Here is an 18,574-nt window from a genome sequence, read left to right as displayed (position 1 = left end):
TTACATATCTTTCAATGTCAGCAAGGTTTTCCTTGTTGTTTGTGTATTGGGAGGGAATGTGGATTGCCCTGTCTCATTGTTAAGTGCTAATGACCTCCCATTGTTCTGTGTCTGGCTATTGTGTACATTGATTGCCCCCTGTGGCTTCTGTCTCATTGCACATGGCAGTCCTTCTGGTCAAGCTATAGGACCAATCCCTGCTGACTCATTTTCAAGTCCTCATTTGCATGGCTAAGGAGGACCTGAAGGAGGACTACATGTACTTTACAATTGACCAATAGGAAAGCGGTTGTTGGGGGCGGGATGTGCCAAATTCTGTATAAAAGTGTGTTGTGTACTTCCAATAAATGTCTTCCTGTTTGAACTTACATACAGCCTGCCTGGTGTTTGTTCTAATGGATTCCGAATGGCACATAGCTGTAGTTCAGATCCCGGAGCCTTGGTTGAGCGAAACATCAGACGTTGCGATCTGCAAGCTGACTCACTAGTAGCAGAGGAGTGTCGGGAGAGCGGAAGCGAGCGAGAAAGGGTCTCGTTACACCCTGCAACTCAACCCAATGGTGGCCTCTGTGTGTCAAGACACCGAGATCCGGTATTCCAATCATTCTTGGTGAGAGGACACATTTTCAATGTGTCTAGGAGGGTATGAGAGCAATCCTTGTCGGCTATGGGGCAGGAACTGCAGATGCCCCCCCATTCGAAGATCTTGGGGACATATCTGCCCATCAATGCCCAGCACAAGGATGGCCATAATAAACCTCAGAAGATGGCTGGATGTGTCAGCACAATCTGGACACTAAACATTAGGGGCACCAAGATATCTTTGTTATTATCTATACAGCATTTTGTTTCAAAGTCATCAGACAAGGTGGTTCTGTACGTCCAATCAATCTTTCCTCTGAAGGTCAGTCATTTGACGGAGTCTCCTGGAACTCACACACAAGATCTCATACAGGCAGTGCTTTAAGTGGGCTGGTATGCACTGGTACCGTCACTTCCAAATATGGCTCTTGAGCGTACCGCCACCTCTCCGTGCACCTTAGCGTACCAGTACACTAATTTTCTACATCTGCTTCCTCAATTCCCCCCCCCCCCCTAAGAATATTTCCCACTCCAGAGCCAGACCAGTCACCACCAGTGAGTCCCCCTCCCAGCCCAGGCCAGGGGGGGGGGGTGCTCTGTGGGGACCCTGATTTGGGGTGGGGGGCAAATAAATTTATAGGCTATAATAGAGTACCGGCACCTCTTTTGGGCCACTTAAAGCACTGCATACAGGAGATAATATTTCATATCTGTTGTCAGCTTTAATTAGCTTTAAATGGAAACAATACTGTGCCATTTAATATTAATTTCTAAAAGTTTTTATTACCATATGTATACAATCTTTGTTTTGCAAATATACATTTCATACACAAAAATGATTCCCGAAGCATTATGAGATAACCAAAGAGACAACAGTGTAATTGGTTCACCTTTAGACTCTCTGTCTCTGATTAAAACTCTAGATGGGAGGAAGAGAATGACTGTTCTGGTGGGGGAGAAGTCTCAGCTCTTGGAAGGTAAGGGGAAGGAGTCATTATTCTGAACAGGAAGGGGAGGAGTCCCTTCTCTGACTCTTGTTTGTAAGATATATACACTATATTGTCAAAAGTATTGGGACGCCTGCCTTTACACACACATGAACTTTATTGGCATCCCAGTCTTAGTCCGTAGGGTTCAATATTGAGTTGGCCCACCCTTTGCAGCTATAACAGCTTCAACTCTTCTGGGAAGGCCGTCCACAAGGTTTAGGAGTGTCTATGGGAATGTTTGACCAGAAGCACATTTGTGAGGTCAGGCTCTGATGTTTGACGAGAAGGCCTGGCTTGCAGTCTGCGCTCTAATTCATCCCAAAGGTGTTCTATGGGGTTGAGGTCAGGACTCTGTGCAGGCCAGTCAGGTTCCTCCCCCCCAAACTCGTTTATCCATGTCTTTATGGACCTTGCTTTGTGCACTGGTGCGCAGTCATGTTGGAACAGGAAGGGGCCATCCCCAAACTCCTCCCACAAAGTTGGAAGCATGAAATTTTCCAAAATGTCTTGGTATGCTGACGCCTTAAGTGTTCCCTTCACTGGAACTAAGGGGCCAAGCCCCAACCCCTGAAAACACCCCCACACCATAATCCCCCCTCCCCCACACCATAATCCCGCCTCCACCAAATGATTTGGACCAGTGCACAAAGCAAGGTCCACAAAGACATGGATGAGCGAGTTTGGGGTGGAGGAATCTGACTGGCCTGCACAGAGTCCTGACCTCAACCCGATAGATAACCTTTGGGGTGCATTAGAGTGGACTGACCTCACAAATGCACTTCTGGAAGAATGGTGAAACATTCCCATAGACACTCCTAAACCTTGTGGACAGCCTTCCCAGAACAGTTGAAGCTGTTATAGCTGCAAAGGGTGGGCCAACTCAATATTGAACCCTACGGACTAAGACTGGGATGCCATTAAAGGTCATGTGTGTGTAAAGGCAGGCGTCCCAATACTTTTGGTGATATAGTGTACCTCCCAACATTTTGGGATGGAAACAAGGGATGCCTATTAGCAAAAGCATGTAGGCATAGGATACGCACCCTGCCACGCCCCCTTAAAGGAGAAATATACAAAAAAATGATTAGGTAAACCCACTATTGCTTTTTTTTCCCCACTACTATTCCTTTATATTGGCTTTTGAAATTGACAAATGCAGACATTTAGAAATTGGATGAAAGGTTTAGCCCTGGGAAACACTTTTTGAAAGATAAAGTGCATTTTATATACAACTATATAGATCAGACCAACATGAGGGACCAATGAGGAGGAAAGAACTGGAAATGAGGTGCTGGAACTGGAGAGAGTCCAAAGAAGGGCAACTAAACTGATTAGGGGATTGGAGGACCTTAATTATGAGGAGCGCTTACAAGCGCTTGATTTATTCTCCTTGGAGAGGAGATGCCTGAGAGGGGACATGATAGCAATTTACAAATACCTCAATGGCGATCCCAGCATAGGAAAAAAATAGTCTCAAGGAGTGCAAGAGGACACGTGGCCACACAATGAGATTAGAGGAGAGGCGGTTTAACCTTAAGGGGTTCTTCACTGTAAGGGCGGTGAGAATGTGGAACTCTCTTCCACAATTGGTGGTAGCTGCGGGGAGTACGGCTACTTTTAAAAGACTCTTGGGCGGGCATCTCACAGATCACAACATTCAGGGTTATGAGAAATGATCAGGCCACTGACACACACACACCTGTACATGTTGAATTGGATGGACTGATGTCTTTATTGAACCTCAACTACTATGTAACTATGTAAGGAGGGACAGAGGGTTTGCGCGGGGTGGGAGGGGGATCTTGGACCCATAGAAGGGGAGACGTGGGATTTGTGTCTCTCCTCGATCCCTGCGGTGTCTGTGTCGGCCTCCCATAAGATATCTCCCCTGTTTTTGTTTCATAGGGCTTACAGAACACCGGTACAGTTGTTCCGTTGGGGCCGTAGATCTACCCCTCTGTGCCCTAAGTGTGAATGGGACCAGGGTACACTTATACACATGTTAAGGAGGTGCCCCAAACTTTTTCGTTATTGGGGGGGGGAGGTGATCGACACGATCTCTAGAGTGTACAGTTTTCAGTTGCTGAGGGATCCTGTGGTTTGTTTGCTTGGTGCTCTGGAGGTGGACACTCTGACCCCGAATGCCCACGTTGCTGTGTTGAGATTGCTATACATTGCTCGCAAATTAATCGCTAGATTTTGGATCTCCTCCAGGATACCGAGCAAAGGCCAGTGGATTACACGGGTCAATGCCTCTTTGATCAGAGAAAAACTGACGTACCAGCATCGAAAAGCTCACAAGAGATTTGCCTCATTATGGCAGCCCTGGCTGGATGATCCAACCTTGGCTCCATCTCAATTAGTTATGGACCGGTTACTCTTGGGATAGGCTGACATTTTTTGAGATGGCCTAGCACGTGTCTTACCATCCTTTTCTCTTCTTCCTCTTTTTTACCCTTTTTCTTTTTTTACCTTTCTCTCCTTTTTTGTTGTCTCTCTACCTATACCCCCTCCCCCCTCCTTTCTCTTTTTCCCTTAGTTTTCTGCCATTGTTCTCCCCCCCCCCCCCCCTTTTTCCTTTTTTTTTTTTTGTTGTATTTTGTACTACAGGTGGGTTTTTGTTAGCATATGGAGGTATGTGCTATACAGTTAGATGTGCATAGTTCTACTACTTCTATGTGAGGACATTTGTATGTTTTCGTTTATGACTCTCTTATGCACATGTTCAGGATTGTTTACTATGATGCAATGTACACCTGAGTTCGATATTTTATAAATGACGTTCTCCTTTCTTGTTGCTAATATATATTTTATACTTTTGTACTTTTCCTACCACTGGTTATGTCTAACGTTGATGTTATTTATACAGTGTACTGTTTATACTCAATAAATAATATATTTTCTTAACCACTTAAGCCCCGGAAGATTTTACCCCCATTCCGACCAGGGGTTTTTTTGCAATTCGGCACTGCGTGAATTTAACGGACAATTGCGCAGTCGTGCGACGCTGTACCGAATTTGACGTCCTTTTTTTTCCCCACAAACAGAGCTTTCTTTTGGTGGTATTTGATCACCTGTGCGATTTTTACTTTTTGCGCTATAAACAAAAAAAGAGCGTCAATTTTGCAAAAATAATAATATTTTTCGCATTTTTTTATATGAAATTCCCCAAAAAAAAATGTAAAAATCAAAATTTTTTTACATTTTTGGCCAATTTGTTTTATGCTACATATGTTTGGTAAAAAAAAAATCACAAAAAGCGTATTTTGATTGGTTTGCGCAAAAGTTATTGCGTTTACTAACTAAGGGAAAGATTTTTGTAATTTTTGGTGTTTTTTTTTAACAAGTAATGGCGGCGATCTGCGGGTTTTTTTGCGGGACTGCGACATTGCGGCGGACAGATCGGACCCCTAACTGACATTTTTGACACTTTTGGGGTTACCAGTGACATTACTACAGTAATCAGTGCTATACATATGCACTGCTACTGCAAAATGACACTGGCAGGGAAGGGGTTAACTTTATTGGGGAAGGAGGGGTTAAGTGTTTCCCTAGGGGCGTGATTCTAACTGTGATTGGACATGGCTACTGGTGTAGGAACAGAGATCAACGGTCCTATATAGTAGAACCGTATGATCACCATTCCTACACAGGGGAGAATGACAGGCGGCTTGTTTACATTAGCCGCCTGCCTTTCTCCCTTCGCAGCGGACGATCGCGAGTGACCGGCGGACATCGGGTCTGCCGGTCACACGCACGGACTTCCGAGGGAACGAGCCGGGCGGGCGCGTGCCTCCGCGGGCAAGCGCCCGCCCGCTATTGGCTCACAAGTAAGTGACAGGCTAGTGACGTACCGGTACGTCACTTTGCCTGGCCGGGGCTGACCGCCGCAGTATATGTACTTGCGGCGGTCGGCAACCGGTTAAAAAAAAAGAGGGACAGATAGATTTTGTTCCAAATCAGGGACAGTTGTAAGCTATGAACTTACTACAGAACCATGGTCAATCTAGAATCCACTGGCCAGCCCAATCCAATAAAATCCCAACAAGGAGGAGAACCCCAAAATACTTAGCTTGGGTGCTGGGACCCCTCGTTTGGCAGAGATCACATGACCATGTTCCTGGGCATTTGGCCACATGACTCTCCACCATAGAATCCCAGAGCAGCAGATTCTGAAGCCAAGGTAATCATTTCAGGGCTTCTGTTACCTTTTCAAGGATCAAGGTGGGTAGTGGGGGGAGGGGAGATTGTATTTAATTACAGTATTGCTTTAACAAAGTTAACACTTTGAATCCCAAACTATTATTCATATTAATTTTCACTTACCATTAGTGTGTCTTTATCATTGGGGTGCAGAATGAAGTTGACTTCTCTCAGATGTTGGGGGTTACTATTTCTGCTGAACTTGAGAACCTCTTCGAACATGAAAGAGGCGGCGGTCCTTTTTGGAAATCCCAGAACTCCGGTCCCGATGGCTGGGAATGTTATGGATCTCATTTTGTTCTTCTCTGACTCACACAAGCAGCTCCTCACTATGTCCCTGAAAATCTACAATGTAACACAGTTATCAAAAACCGACCTTAGCAAAGAGGCAACTGGACAGGATATCACTCGGTAACAATCCTAATTTGTGATATATTTATATATATATTTGGCAGCTTATCAGTCCTTGGGTGTGGTGGCCGCATTGGCTTTCATTTTTTTAAGCCTAAGAACATTTTCTGCAAGTAGCAGAAAATTCCCATTGCAATGTCCTTGTAACTTCCTGTGCATGGAACTGAAATCTCTAAAAATGTTATCAGCTTTACCAAATATATTATGTAAACTACAGAACACCTCCCAGACAAAGGAGATGAGAAGAGGGGAAAGTGTTCTGTATTCCTAGAGTTCCTAGAGTTTGTATTCCTAGACTGCTCCTCCATAGATATAGTACAATCAGTAAGTGTTGTCATCCTAAGGGTCGGTTCACACTGGGATCCGACTTGTAGGAAGACCTGGAGTCGCATGACATGTGAAATCCCATGTTAGTCAATGAGAGCCGTCTTCATTAACACTACTGAAGTTGCTCCAACTTTAGCAAAAATTCCTGTACTACTTCAAGGTGACTTCTATCTGACTTGTGCCCATAGACTTTAACCACTTTACCCCCGGAGGATTTGGCTGCTCAAAGACCAGGGCCTATTCTGCGATTCGGCACTGCGTGACTTTAACTGACAATTGCGCTGTCGTGCAACGCTGTACCTAAATTAAATTGATTTTCTTTTTTTCCACACAAACAGAGCTTTCTTTTGGTGGTATTGGATCACCTGTGCGATTTTTATTTTTTGCGCTATAAACAAAAAAAGAGCGACAATTCTGAAAAAATAACAATATTTTTCAATTTTTTTTATATGAAATTCTCAAAAAAAATGTAAAAATCAAAATTTTTTAACATTTTAGGCCAATTTCTTTTCTGCTACATATTTTTGGTAAAAAAAAAAAAAAAAAAAGCGTATTTTGATTGGTTTCCGCAAAAGTTATTGCGTTTGCTAACTACGGGAAAGATTTATGTCATTTTTATTGTTTTTTTTTTTTAACTAGTAATGGCGGCAATCTGCATTTTTTTTTTGCGGGACTGCGACATTGCGGCGGACAGATCGGACCCCTGACTGACATTTTTGACACTTTTGGGGGTACCAGTGACATTACTGCAGTAATCAGTGCTATAAATATGCACTGTTACTGTAAAAATGACACTGGCAGGGAAGGGGTTAACATTACTGGTGATCAAGGGGTTAAATGTGAGCCTAGGGGCGTGATTCTAACTGTCAGGGGGCGTGGCTTGTGATGTAATCACAGAGACATGCAATCCTATATAGCAGGATCACATAGCCTCTGTGATCACTTCAGGGAGAATGACAGACAGCTGTGTTTACATCATCCGTCTGTCCTTCTCTCTCTGCTGCGGGAGATCGCGAGTGGCCAGCGGCCAGGGAACGAGCAGGGGCAGGAGCGCGCTGGCGGCGGCACGCACTCACCCCCTAGAGTCTCCTGAGCGAGCGACGTAGTACTACGTCGCTTTGCACAGGACCGGCTGCCTGCCGCAGTAAAACTGCGGCGGGCGGTTGTTATGTGGTTAATGGAAATCGCCTCCCAAGTCGGATCCTCATCTATATTGATGTGATTTGGATCCAACATTACAGTAAGATTACCCAGGCATGCATCTTCCTGTATGTTGTTATCTCTGAATACCTGCACAAGACAAAGACGCTTCAAAGTCGCATGAAAGTAGTACTCAAGTTGCCTGCAAATCGCCGGGAAGTTGCCAGGCAAAGTCGCACTGTACGTCCTGCAACTTTCAGGTCACAGTAGTGTGAACCGAGCCTTAATGTGTTACTGACAGGTGAAAAAAAAAAAGAAACCTAATGCAGCCACCCCATCTAAGGACTGGTAAGCTGCAACTTGTTACATTTTTTGCAAGGAGGAGTTTTGCGAACAGGTAGTAGCTTCATAAATATAAGCACCACATCCCATAGACAAAATTCAAAACGATGGGGGTGAGAAACCGGGATTATTGCGGTGCATAGGAATACACAGGATACGATTTTTTTTAGATAAAAATACAAAACTTTTTATTCGTATACAATTAAAACAAAGCATATAGCAGACCAACGGCGTGAAGTACAAATATCGCCGTGGACAATTTGATCAGGGAATACATGAAGATTCAATACAGAAAACTGGAAATAAACATATAGGCACTTATTGTGTAATTTTAATAGCAACAGTGCTTCGAATCATCCCGACATGTTTCGCCTATAATGGCTTCTTCAGGGGACTTTCGAAACGAGCGCCAAACATCAAGTGACTAATCAGATTAGAAAAACACAAATTTTAAGGGACATTTACATTAAAAAAAAAAAAAAATTGTGTCAAAAAGTATGTCAAATACAGTTACAGTAAAGTATATGATTACTAATCTGTTGGCAATCAATTAAATTGTCTCAAAAAAAAAAAAAAAAATGTAATAAATGAATAAAACACCCCAGAGATGTTTTAGCAGAGGGCGCCAAAAAGAAAAAAGAAGGGGCGTCCACAGGAATCCTCCCAAACAAACCAAATGCCCATACCCCACTCAAAAAAAGGGGGGGGCGGCTAGGCAAGTCCTGCAATCTCAGGAGGCCTCAAGGCAAGCCAGGCTGTAAATAAGTAATAAAATGTCATAGTATAATAAAAATAATAATAATAATAATGATATACTGTAGTATTGAAACAATAAAGTAATAAATTGATGAATAAAATAATAAAAGAAATAAAAGATACACTTACATTTCTTATTAAAGAAATTAGAAAAAAAGAGGGAGCCTGGTATGGAGCAATTAACTCCTGGGGAGTTAATTGCTCCATACCAGTCTCCCTCATTTGTTCTAAAGTATATAATCATATACTTTACTGTAACTGTATTTGACATACGTTTTGACAAAAAATTATTATTTTTTTTTTTTAATGTGAATGTCCCTTAAAATTTGTGTTTTTCTAATCTGATTAGTCACTTGATGTTTGGCGCTCGTTTCGAAGTCCCCTGAAGAAGCCAATATAGGCGAAACATGTCGGGATGATTCGAAGCACCGTTGCTACGAAAATGACACAATAAGTGCCTATATGTTTATTTCCAATTTTCTGTATTGATTCTTCATGTATTCCCTGATCAAATTGTCCACGGTGATATTTGTACTTCACGCCGTTGGTCTGCTCTATGCTATGTTTTAATTGTATACCAATAAAATGTTTTGTATTTTTATCCAAAAAAAACGTATCCTGTGTATTCCTATGCACCGCAATAATCCCGGTTTCTCACCCCCATCGTTTTGAATTTTGTTACAGTTTTGGTTTTGGATTTAGATACTTTTTCGTTAGGTTTTTGTTACCTTCTCAGAAGAACCTTGTTGTCCATCCCAATGAGGAACCACGACATGAATAACAATCTTACAGTTCAGGTTGCATCCCTCTGTGATGAACACGGAACCTTCATCCTCCTGGACTTTAGAACTGACATCCCTCAGACATTTCTGAAGCTTGCTCCCGGCCTTGTTTAGTAGAGCCTTTGATGCTCCACCGCTGCTGAGGTTCAAGTCCTTCCCCACGCTGTTCACAATGGCATCTGTCTGAAAAACATCACAAATCTCACAATGAATGGGAGATCCTCTAAGGCCCCTTTCACACTTGTGCGACTTGTCCTGCGACTTGGGACTGCAAAGTCACATGACAAGTCATACTCCATGATTTCCAATGAGTACCGTTCATATCTGTGCGACTTCAAAGTAGTCCCTGCACTATTTGTGAGAATGTTAGGTCGCACAAGTGTGAAAGGGACCTTAAGATTTTGCACTAATTATTTCACCTGTGACTTTACACAGAGGTCAAAGTGGCATAAATGTGATGCCCAAAAATGAGTTTGAATTGTGATTGGATAACTATATTAACCACTTGGCCCCCGGAAAATTTACCCCCCCCTTTCCATTTTTTGCGATTTGGCACAGCATTACTTTAACTGACAATTGCGCAGTCGCAATTTTGGTCAGCTCCGGCCGCGTGAGGCACGGACCCACGAATGCTAAACCATCCGGTCACCCAGCCCAACAACTGCAGAAGGGAGCCCAGAGGACATCCCTGCCCAAGGGGTTCTGAGCCCCATGATAACGTCCTATTGGATGAAACGCGTTGGGGAGGAGACACTAGTGCTGACGTCAGGCCACTGTCCAATACCGGGAGTGGCACCCATTGTCATATGGTTTTTTGATTCATTTTATTTTGGCTTTAACATACACATCCAATAAATACTACACTATGGAGACTTCATCTGGCTCCTGGTGAGCTTTATTTACCACATCTACATCTGGATGGTGCGAGTTGCTGAACAGACTTCCCCACAACGGCAGCCAGCTTTTCAGGGGGTGTGTCCATATCACAGGGGTGTGGTGGATGATTCTGGAGCCCTGTACTGGATCCCTTCTTCACTTTTCAAGTTACCACCAATTTTTTGTGCACATCTGAGCACTGAACTTTGTACTTTCCCCAATAAGTTTATATTGCTGATCCTATCATGGGACTGTGCATTTAAATCTATATTTTTTCACTGAATCGGTTTTTAATGTTGATTTTCATTCAAGATTGGACTAATATATATATATATATATATATATATTTCACTTTAGCACTTTTTTTGGACTTTATTTTAATGTGTTGTCCGACTCCTTTTATAACACAGTATTCACATTTCATTGTTGTTCATTTACTTTTGGCGCTACACACTTTTTCTTAACCACTTGCCGACCGCCGCACGACTATATACGGCGGCGGTCAGCCCCTCCTGGGCAAAGTGACGTACCGGTACGTCACTCGCCCGCGAGCCAATAGGGGACGAGCGCACGCCGCCAGAGGCACGCTCCCGCCCCCGCTCGGTCACTAACATCCCCGTGCGAGTGACCGGCGGCTCAGATGTCCGCCGGTCACTCGCGATCTCCCGCTGGAGAAGGAGAAAGGCAGACGGCTGATGTAAACAAAGCCGCCTGTCATTCTCCCTGGTGTAAGAACAGAGATCATACGATCCTGCTATGTAGGATCGTATGTCTCTGTGGTTACATCAAAAGCCACGCCCCTTTACAGTTAGAAGCACGCCCCTAGGGACACACTTAACCCCTCCCTCTCCAATAAAGTTAACCCCTTCCCTGCCAGTGTCATTTTTACAGTAACAGTGCATATGTATAGCACTGATTACTGTAAAAATGTCACTGGTAACCCCAAAAGTGTCAAAAGTGTCAGTCAAGGGTCCGATCTGTCCGCCGCAATGTCGCAGTCCCGCAAAAAAAATGCAGATCGCCGCCATTACTAGTAAAAACGAAAAAACAATAAAAATGACAGAAATCTTTCCCGTAGTTAGTAAACGCAATAACTTTTGCGCAAACCAATCAAAATCTGCTTATTGCGATTTTTTTTACCAAAAATATGTAGCAGAAAACAAATTGGCCTAAAATGTTAAAAAAAATTAGATTTTTACATTTTGTTTTTTGGGAATTTCATATAAAAAATGTGAAAAATATTGTTATTTTTTCAAAATTGTCACTATTTTTTTGTTTATAGCGCAAAAAGTAAAAATCGCACAGGTGATCAAATACCGCCAAAAGAAAGCTCTGTTTGTGGGAAAAAGAAGGACGTCAATTTCATTTGGGTACAGCGTCGCACGACCACGCAATTGTCGGTTAAAGTCGCGCAGTGCCGAATGGCAAAATAGGGCCTGGTCTTTGAGCAGCCAAATCCTCCGGGGCTTAAGTGGTTAAGATTATATATGTTTGGTATATTACTTATCTGTGTCAGCTGCCACCCCACCACAGTGCAGAGATACATCTTTTTTAAAGATTTGTGCTAGGATGGGGGATTTCAGCAGGGGGAGGATTTGTCCTGGGAGGAAGGGGGGGGGGGGATTTCTGCTTAGGGGTAAGCATGCAGATTAGTGCTCAGTGTTTTTGTAGGGAGATTTTTTTCTGGCACGTAATACTCATATCTTGGGGGGAATTCGGAATGTCCGCCCTGGGCTCTAGATGATCTTGTCCCTGCACTGAGCCTACCCCACCTTCACTTAAGAACTGTACTTGAGTTACCTCCATCAGATCCTTCCTGATCTGCATTGCAATTGTATTGCCCCCCTTTATATTGTAAAGCGCTGCGTAAACTGTTGGCGCTTTATGAATCCTGTATAACAATAATAATAATAATAATATATAGAACTGCTTAGTCATTTTGGTGCACCAGTGGTGTGGGGAGTACATAGATAGGGTCAGATACCTGCTGGTTAGGGAAAGGTAGACTAAGAAGGGGCTGACTGGCAACTTTCTGCCCAGGGGGCAAGTACAAACCAGAGACCCATGGTGCATCTTCCCACTCTCCCTCCTCATGGCCTCCAGCTGAACCCCATTCCAGGCTGAAGCTCCGTTCCAGGTACGCTCTACTCACTGGCTGAATTCGGGTTCCTGACCTGGCCAGCAGGGGGCTGTTGGAGAGAGCTGGGACAGCTTGGTTGGGGCTGGCAGGGGGAGGAGAGTCTCCAGTGGGGCATGGAACCGGCCTCTGCTCAGACACAGTTTACACCATCTATGCTGGTCTTCATCCCGCACTCAGTAGGTCGGCGGTGGGGACTTTTTATTTCTCTTCACCAGGAATCCTTTAGGCATGTCTTTGGCAGAAAGAGTGCAGCCTTTTTATGAGGCATCAGAGCGGCCCAGGGGGCAATTGCCCCCCTGCCCCCATGCCCAGTCCTCCCCTGACACTAAGCCTAGGGAAAAGTTTCTGAGGAGAAGGGATAGATTAGGTATGGTCCTGTAGACCCCTCCAGAGACTATTTGACACCGGTGAAAGGACTTTATGATCCAGCAGCCTGTTATCTGGAGTGTAGGATACTACATTGGGCATAGTTCCCTCCACAGAGGCTGCACAAGCTGAACAAACCCATATCCTCTGCCTGTGTGAAGGAGATGATGGAAACTTCTTTAACATTTTTTGGACATGTGTCAAGATCCAGAGTCTCTGTCCGGAGATAGTTACATACATGATGAACATAATTAACACTCCTTGGGTGTGTCTGTTAGGGCTAGTGGACAACCTGGTCCACTCAAAGGTCTACTACTCATAGGTCTACTACTTTAATAATCAAGAATTCACTGGAAAAAAGTCTCGCTGCCTACCCTAATCTTCTAGAAAGCCTTAAAAACACAGATCTATATACAGTAAACCTATAAGTAGAGAGGTTGCGCTCATTGGTTTCTCAAGGTATGGGCGCCTTGGCTTGATGACCTACTCATGGCCACTGATATTCATACAACGTATCCTACATCCCAAGTTGCTGGTATTACCATGCATCACCAGGCCTTTACTATCAGAGACCTCCACCATGGTTTATCCATATACCTACCACTCCTTGGGGCCTAAGAGATATTCTTGGGACCTTGATGTTTTCTATACTACACTTACCCTTCAATTATATATTTCATATACTGCTGCACCATAAAATTACCTCCCACCTAATATACTTGTACCTGCTTTTCATTATGTTGTTCTGTGTTTTCATCCTGTGTTCCCTTCCCATGAGGATGGACCTAATGGGACTTTGTAACTCTTACTTTTACAAAAAAAAAAAAAAAAGAATAAACAGGTACTTAAAACAGTCACAGTCTTCTCACCCTGTCCTGCACACATCTGATTCCCTCTGCTGTATGCCCCCAACTCCCCCCTCCACCCCCTCAGTGCTGCCGGCTTCCCTCTCCTGCCGGATACTGCAGCTACACTGAAGGGGATGTGTCAGGATGGAGAGCGGGGGAAGGGGCCAGTAAATATGTAATTTACCAACCCCTTCCTTAATGAATGAACAGAGTGAGTGATTGGTATTGATCGTTCCTGTGTCCATTCAAAATTGGGCATAGTAAACTGTTTATTATGCTTTTGTTTGTGAATGGAGAGGAGCCTCTCTCACCTGTTAATCCTTTCATTCATCTGCCGTGCAGCTGAGGCTACAGGGAAAGGAATGGAACAACCTGTGTCCTCAACTCCTTTCTCTGTCTCAAAGGAGAGATGTCAGTGGTCTGTGGTCAGTGGACCCCTGATATTTCACCCTTGCCCCCAACCCCCCCCCCCCCTTCCCAACAGTGATGTAAAAAATAAAAAATAAAAAAGAATAACAAATTGTAAAAAATAATTTTTAAAAATTGTAATAAATAATTTTTAAAAATTGCAAGAAATAATTTTTAAAAACTGTCCAAAAAAAGAAAAAAATTAGAAAAATGAAAGGCTCATTCACATGGGTTCTCTAGCCCAAACAGTGTGAATAAGCAGTTTGTGTGGCTGCAACCTTCTGTTACTCTGTATGAACACAGCCGCAAGTCCTAATTGGACAGGTGTGCAGGTGCGGGTGAGTGGCCCAAAATACACCCGGGGGCCGTACACCTGTATCCACACACCTGTCAACTTAGGACCTGCGGCTGTGTTCGTACAGCTGCTGCGTCCCCATAGTGTAACATAGGCTGCCTCAGTGGCGGCTGGTGCATTGGGGGCGCAGGGGCGCCGCCCCCCTATCCATGCGTCCAGCCCCCTAATCTACATGCAGTGCGCCGGATGCATGGATTCCAATGGGTTTTTTTTTTTTAAGCACGTGATTAGAGCCAGAGGCTCTAATAGGCTGCAAAAAAAGGTGAGCCCACCCAGTTGTGTAACAAGAGTGAATGAATATTGGCTATTATCACACGGATCCTCCTCCCAGCCAATCAGGAAGTGGGTTTGTTACCCGATTGGCCGAAAGGAGAGGCCATGCTATTGGCCGAGGATGAGGAGGGGGGAGCCGCAGGGGAAGTTGCCACCCCCACTGGGGGAAGCCACCGCTGCCGCTGGGGGAAGCCAGCAACGCCTGCCCTCCACGTCAGTCAGGGTGAGTGAGCCGGCGACAGGGGGCATGGTATGGTGTGTGAGCTGGTGTGGTCTGTGGGGGGGCATGGTGTGGTCCGTCCCCCCAGCCCATGGAGCACCAGCCACAAATGAGCTGCCTGCACAGAGCTCCAGCCACATTTTAAAAAAAAAAACACTGATTAACACCGTACGTGTCCTCTAATAATGATTTTAGTGTATTTTTAGTGAAAATATTACTTTGATATTTTGGGGGGGGGGGCTGTCAGGTAGGCTTTACAGGGTGCCGTCATTTCTAACTGCAGTCCTGGTGAAAGGTACAGAAAACGACTTGAACCCCAAAAGGAAGAATGCAGAGGTGTTCAGTATTGATTGGTTATGGCAGGCTGATAAATATATTCCACGATCAAAGCACACTGACCTGTGCTGTCATGGAGTCTGACCAGAAGCAACCTTCCCAATCCAACGAGAAATGGATGCGGGTACTAATCAAAGACAGGTGTCCACTCCCCCCCCCCCCCAAAAAAAAGAAAAGAGGAGTAAGGGGGGGGGGCAAACAAGCAGAATTTCCCCTTTTGGGTGAAGATCCCCTTTAATTGATATAAGGAAATTTACTTATGAATGAAGAAGGCAAGGGGGCCCTAAAATAAACTTAACTTGTTGGATTGAAGTTCATGAAAAGCGCTAAATCTAACCTGAACCCCCTCCACCAAATACTTTGTTTTTAGATATTAGTTTCTAATTGGTTCCACTAACACTTTTGTATCCACTATAAATATATCTAATAAGGCAATTTTGTTTCCTATTTTCCTTCACCCCTATCTGTATCAACTACAAATCAATCTACAAAATGTGTTACATGGGCCAAAGGGCAGATATCCCTTCACTATGGAGTGATTATCTCTCAGTTCCTGGTGCGTCACCAGAAGGGAATTCTTCCTAAAAGGACACGGACAACACAAAAACCCAAAAACATATTTAAAAAATTCCTTACTTTATTAAAAAAAATTATATAGAAAGTTACTTACTGCTGCATCTTGGATGAATCCTTCTCTGACTCTAATGACGATGTTTTCTTTGGTCACAATCTGATTAGCAGATACTCTGGATTCATTGACTCTCTGGCTGGGGACAGGCCTCTCCAATGTCTCCATCCTCTCAGCTCTTTTCACTCCGTATTTCGGAGAGGGTTCCGCTTCCTCCTCTCCAAACTCCTTTTTCAAAGTGGAGGCAAAGATTCGTATCGTATCCACATTAGTGTCCACCAGACGAATTTCTTTAAGGGTAGATTTGCCTTTAGGTTTGCTTTCCGCGTATTCTTTGATGGCTTTGATAATATTCTCTGCGCTTTGATCTACAGGACAACCAAAAATACCGGAGCTGACAGCTGGGATGGCGATGGAGGTATGGCAGTACTCCTCAGCCAGCTCCAAGCTGCTGGTTATGGCTTTCTGTAGAAGACGCTCACGCTTTCCAGGTAGTGCGTTGTACCATCTGGGACCAACTGTATGTATAACCTGCTTACATGGCAGCCTACCAGAGTCCGTTATTACAGACTCCCCTGCAGACAGACGTCCTTCTGTCTTTACGATGTTATCAGAATCATCTTGTAGTTTGGGACCTGCAGCTTTCAGTAAAGCGAGTGCCAGACCCCCAACATGCTTCAGATCCTCATTGGCTGCATTAACGATGACATCAGCTCTGTGACGGCACAGGTCGTCTTTATGCACAGAGATGACCATTCCATTTGGAAGATTTATTTGGCATTGTGGTCCTTCTGTATCCTCAGGTTCCTCTTCTTCAATCTCTTCTTCCTCCTCTTCCTTCTGTAAACGTAGGAGGCATCTGTAGCTATTCTTGGCCATAGTGACATAAATGTCCTCATTTGTCAAACAAAACTTCTTGGCTCCGGGTTTGTCGATGATCAGTGTATCGGAGACGAGGGACCGCAGGACATCACTAATACGGGAGTGGGCCTCTGCTACATAGACCTTTGGGCCTCTCAATCGTATATTTCTATTACGGATTGCCACACTCAGGTTATTATTTTTTAGATCATCCAACACTTGTTTCTTCTCTTCTCTGAAGAACTGCATAACCACCATCGATTTGACTTTAATGTTCTTGTCCATTGGAGTGTTCTTCTCTAGAAATTCGCTGACTTTTTGGTAACATTTGTCCACATTTGAAGACAGGCCGGCAATGACCACATGGTTCTCTGCTCCAGAATGGGATTCCAGTATCAGGACTGTGATTTTCTCTGCATTACAAGACTCAAGCAGATATGAATGAAGACTTTCCCACTCGGGAATTTTCAGGGTACTCTTTTCTTCAACCGGAACTTCTCTACAAATGAGTTCCTTTTTCATCTGTTCCTCAGCCTCTGTCAAGTCTTTCTTTGAGTAAGCCGTCAGATGAATGACATCATCCTCAATTGCCAGCATTGCGTTAATGTTGTGACGTACAAAGAGCAGAGAGGACAGCTCCTCGTTATCGGTGGACATCAGGAACTGTGCGAGGTGCGGGTTCATCTGGATGGGTTTACTTTTCATTTGATTGTTGATGTTATATAGCTCACATTTGGCCGTGAGCACTTCATCTTTCAGTCCAGATAGCCGGATCTCCTTTGTTGACACATCATAGTCCATCTTCAGCTCTGGAACTTGGTCCAGAATCTTCTTTTGTAGGCCGCTCTTACACATAATCTGATAGAGGGCTGGAGACATGGGAAAGGTCTCAGTCTTACCTTGGCTCTTTCTTTCCACCTGTTTGGTGGTTTCCTCTACCAGTTGCCTAAATGTGGGCTCAAGTTTGGCAACATCCTTTACCAATCCCGTCAGGAAAACTTTACCTGAATCCAACTCAGGTTTGATAAGTACCCCATTATATGTGGAGCTGCTTGCATGTTCTTTAACAGTGTTCCAGACCGACTGATCCATTCGATATTCTACTACTTTGTACTTTGATATGAGACGTGAGAACTCTAGAGGGACCTCGTCTTTCCATGTCGTGACAAGCTTCACCAATGTCCTGGGATCTGTAGACTGGGCCTCAGAAAAGCACAATGTGATGGCGGGGTTGGGGCAAAGTAGATCTGGCCATTTGATATCACATGTATGAGTCCCCATTGTTTTTTCCATGTTGTCTTTGAACTGGTTGTTACTGAGGATGAATTCCAGAATGTACGGACTTACTGGGAAGGTGAGTGGCTCTGGTGTTCGTATTTGGGGTCTTTGGTCTCCATAAAGCACAATATCATGTTTGGGATAATATGGATAAACAGATACTTTTGTGTTACTAAATCGATGCTTCTTCCCCAGAACTATCTTAGCAGCTGCACAGAACAGAGAGAAAGAAAAGGGATCATCAGAATCTCATTCCTGCAATATCAAGAATACTTTTTACAGCTGCAAGTTTACTAACAAATCTATATAATCCAGACATGCTCAGTTTGTTTCTTTCCGAATAAATATTTGTCGTTATTCGGAGATTCGGATATATCCGAGTACCCGAATTACAGTATAAAAAAGTTTACCAAATGCTCCGAATAACAAAACTAAATTCGTCCGAATTTCAGA

The 18,574-nt window shown here is 44.0% G+C and overlaps 1 protein-coding gene across 1 annotated transcript in view; it reads right to left on the bottom strand.

Moving 5' to 3' along the window:
* Positions 1-18,574, bottom strand: part of LOC309557595 (protein mono-ADP-ribosyltransferase PARP14-like) — an 81,714-nt gene that overhangs the window by 40,484 nt on the left and 22,656 nt on the right. Inside the window, exons 6-8 of the mRNA XM_082260390.1 lie at positions 16,025-18,330; positions 9,479-9,715; positions 5,898-6,119 (exon numbers count right to left, since the gene is read on the bottom strand). Coding sequence (XP_082116516.1) covers positions 5,898-6,119; positions 9,479-9,715; positions 16,025-18,330 — 2,765 coding nt within the window. The remainder of the gene's footprint in view (positions 1-5,897; positions 6,120-9,478; positions 9,716-16,024; positions 18,331-18,574) is intronic.

This window comes from Pelophylax lessonae (assembly GCF_965119305.1).
Source record: "Pelophylax lessonae genome assembly, chromosome: 6".
Taxonomy (NCBI): domain Eukaryota; kingdom Metazoa; phylum Chordata; class Amphibia; order Anura; family Ranidae; genus Pelophylax; species Pelophylax lessonae.
Note: the sequence above shows the minus strand (reverse complement) of the source record. Positions and strands in the feature narration are given on the sequence as shown.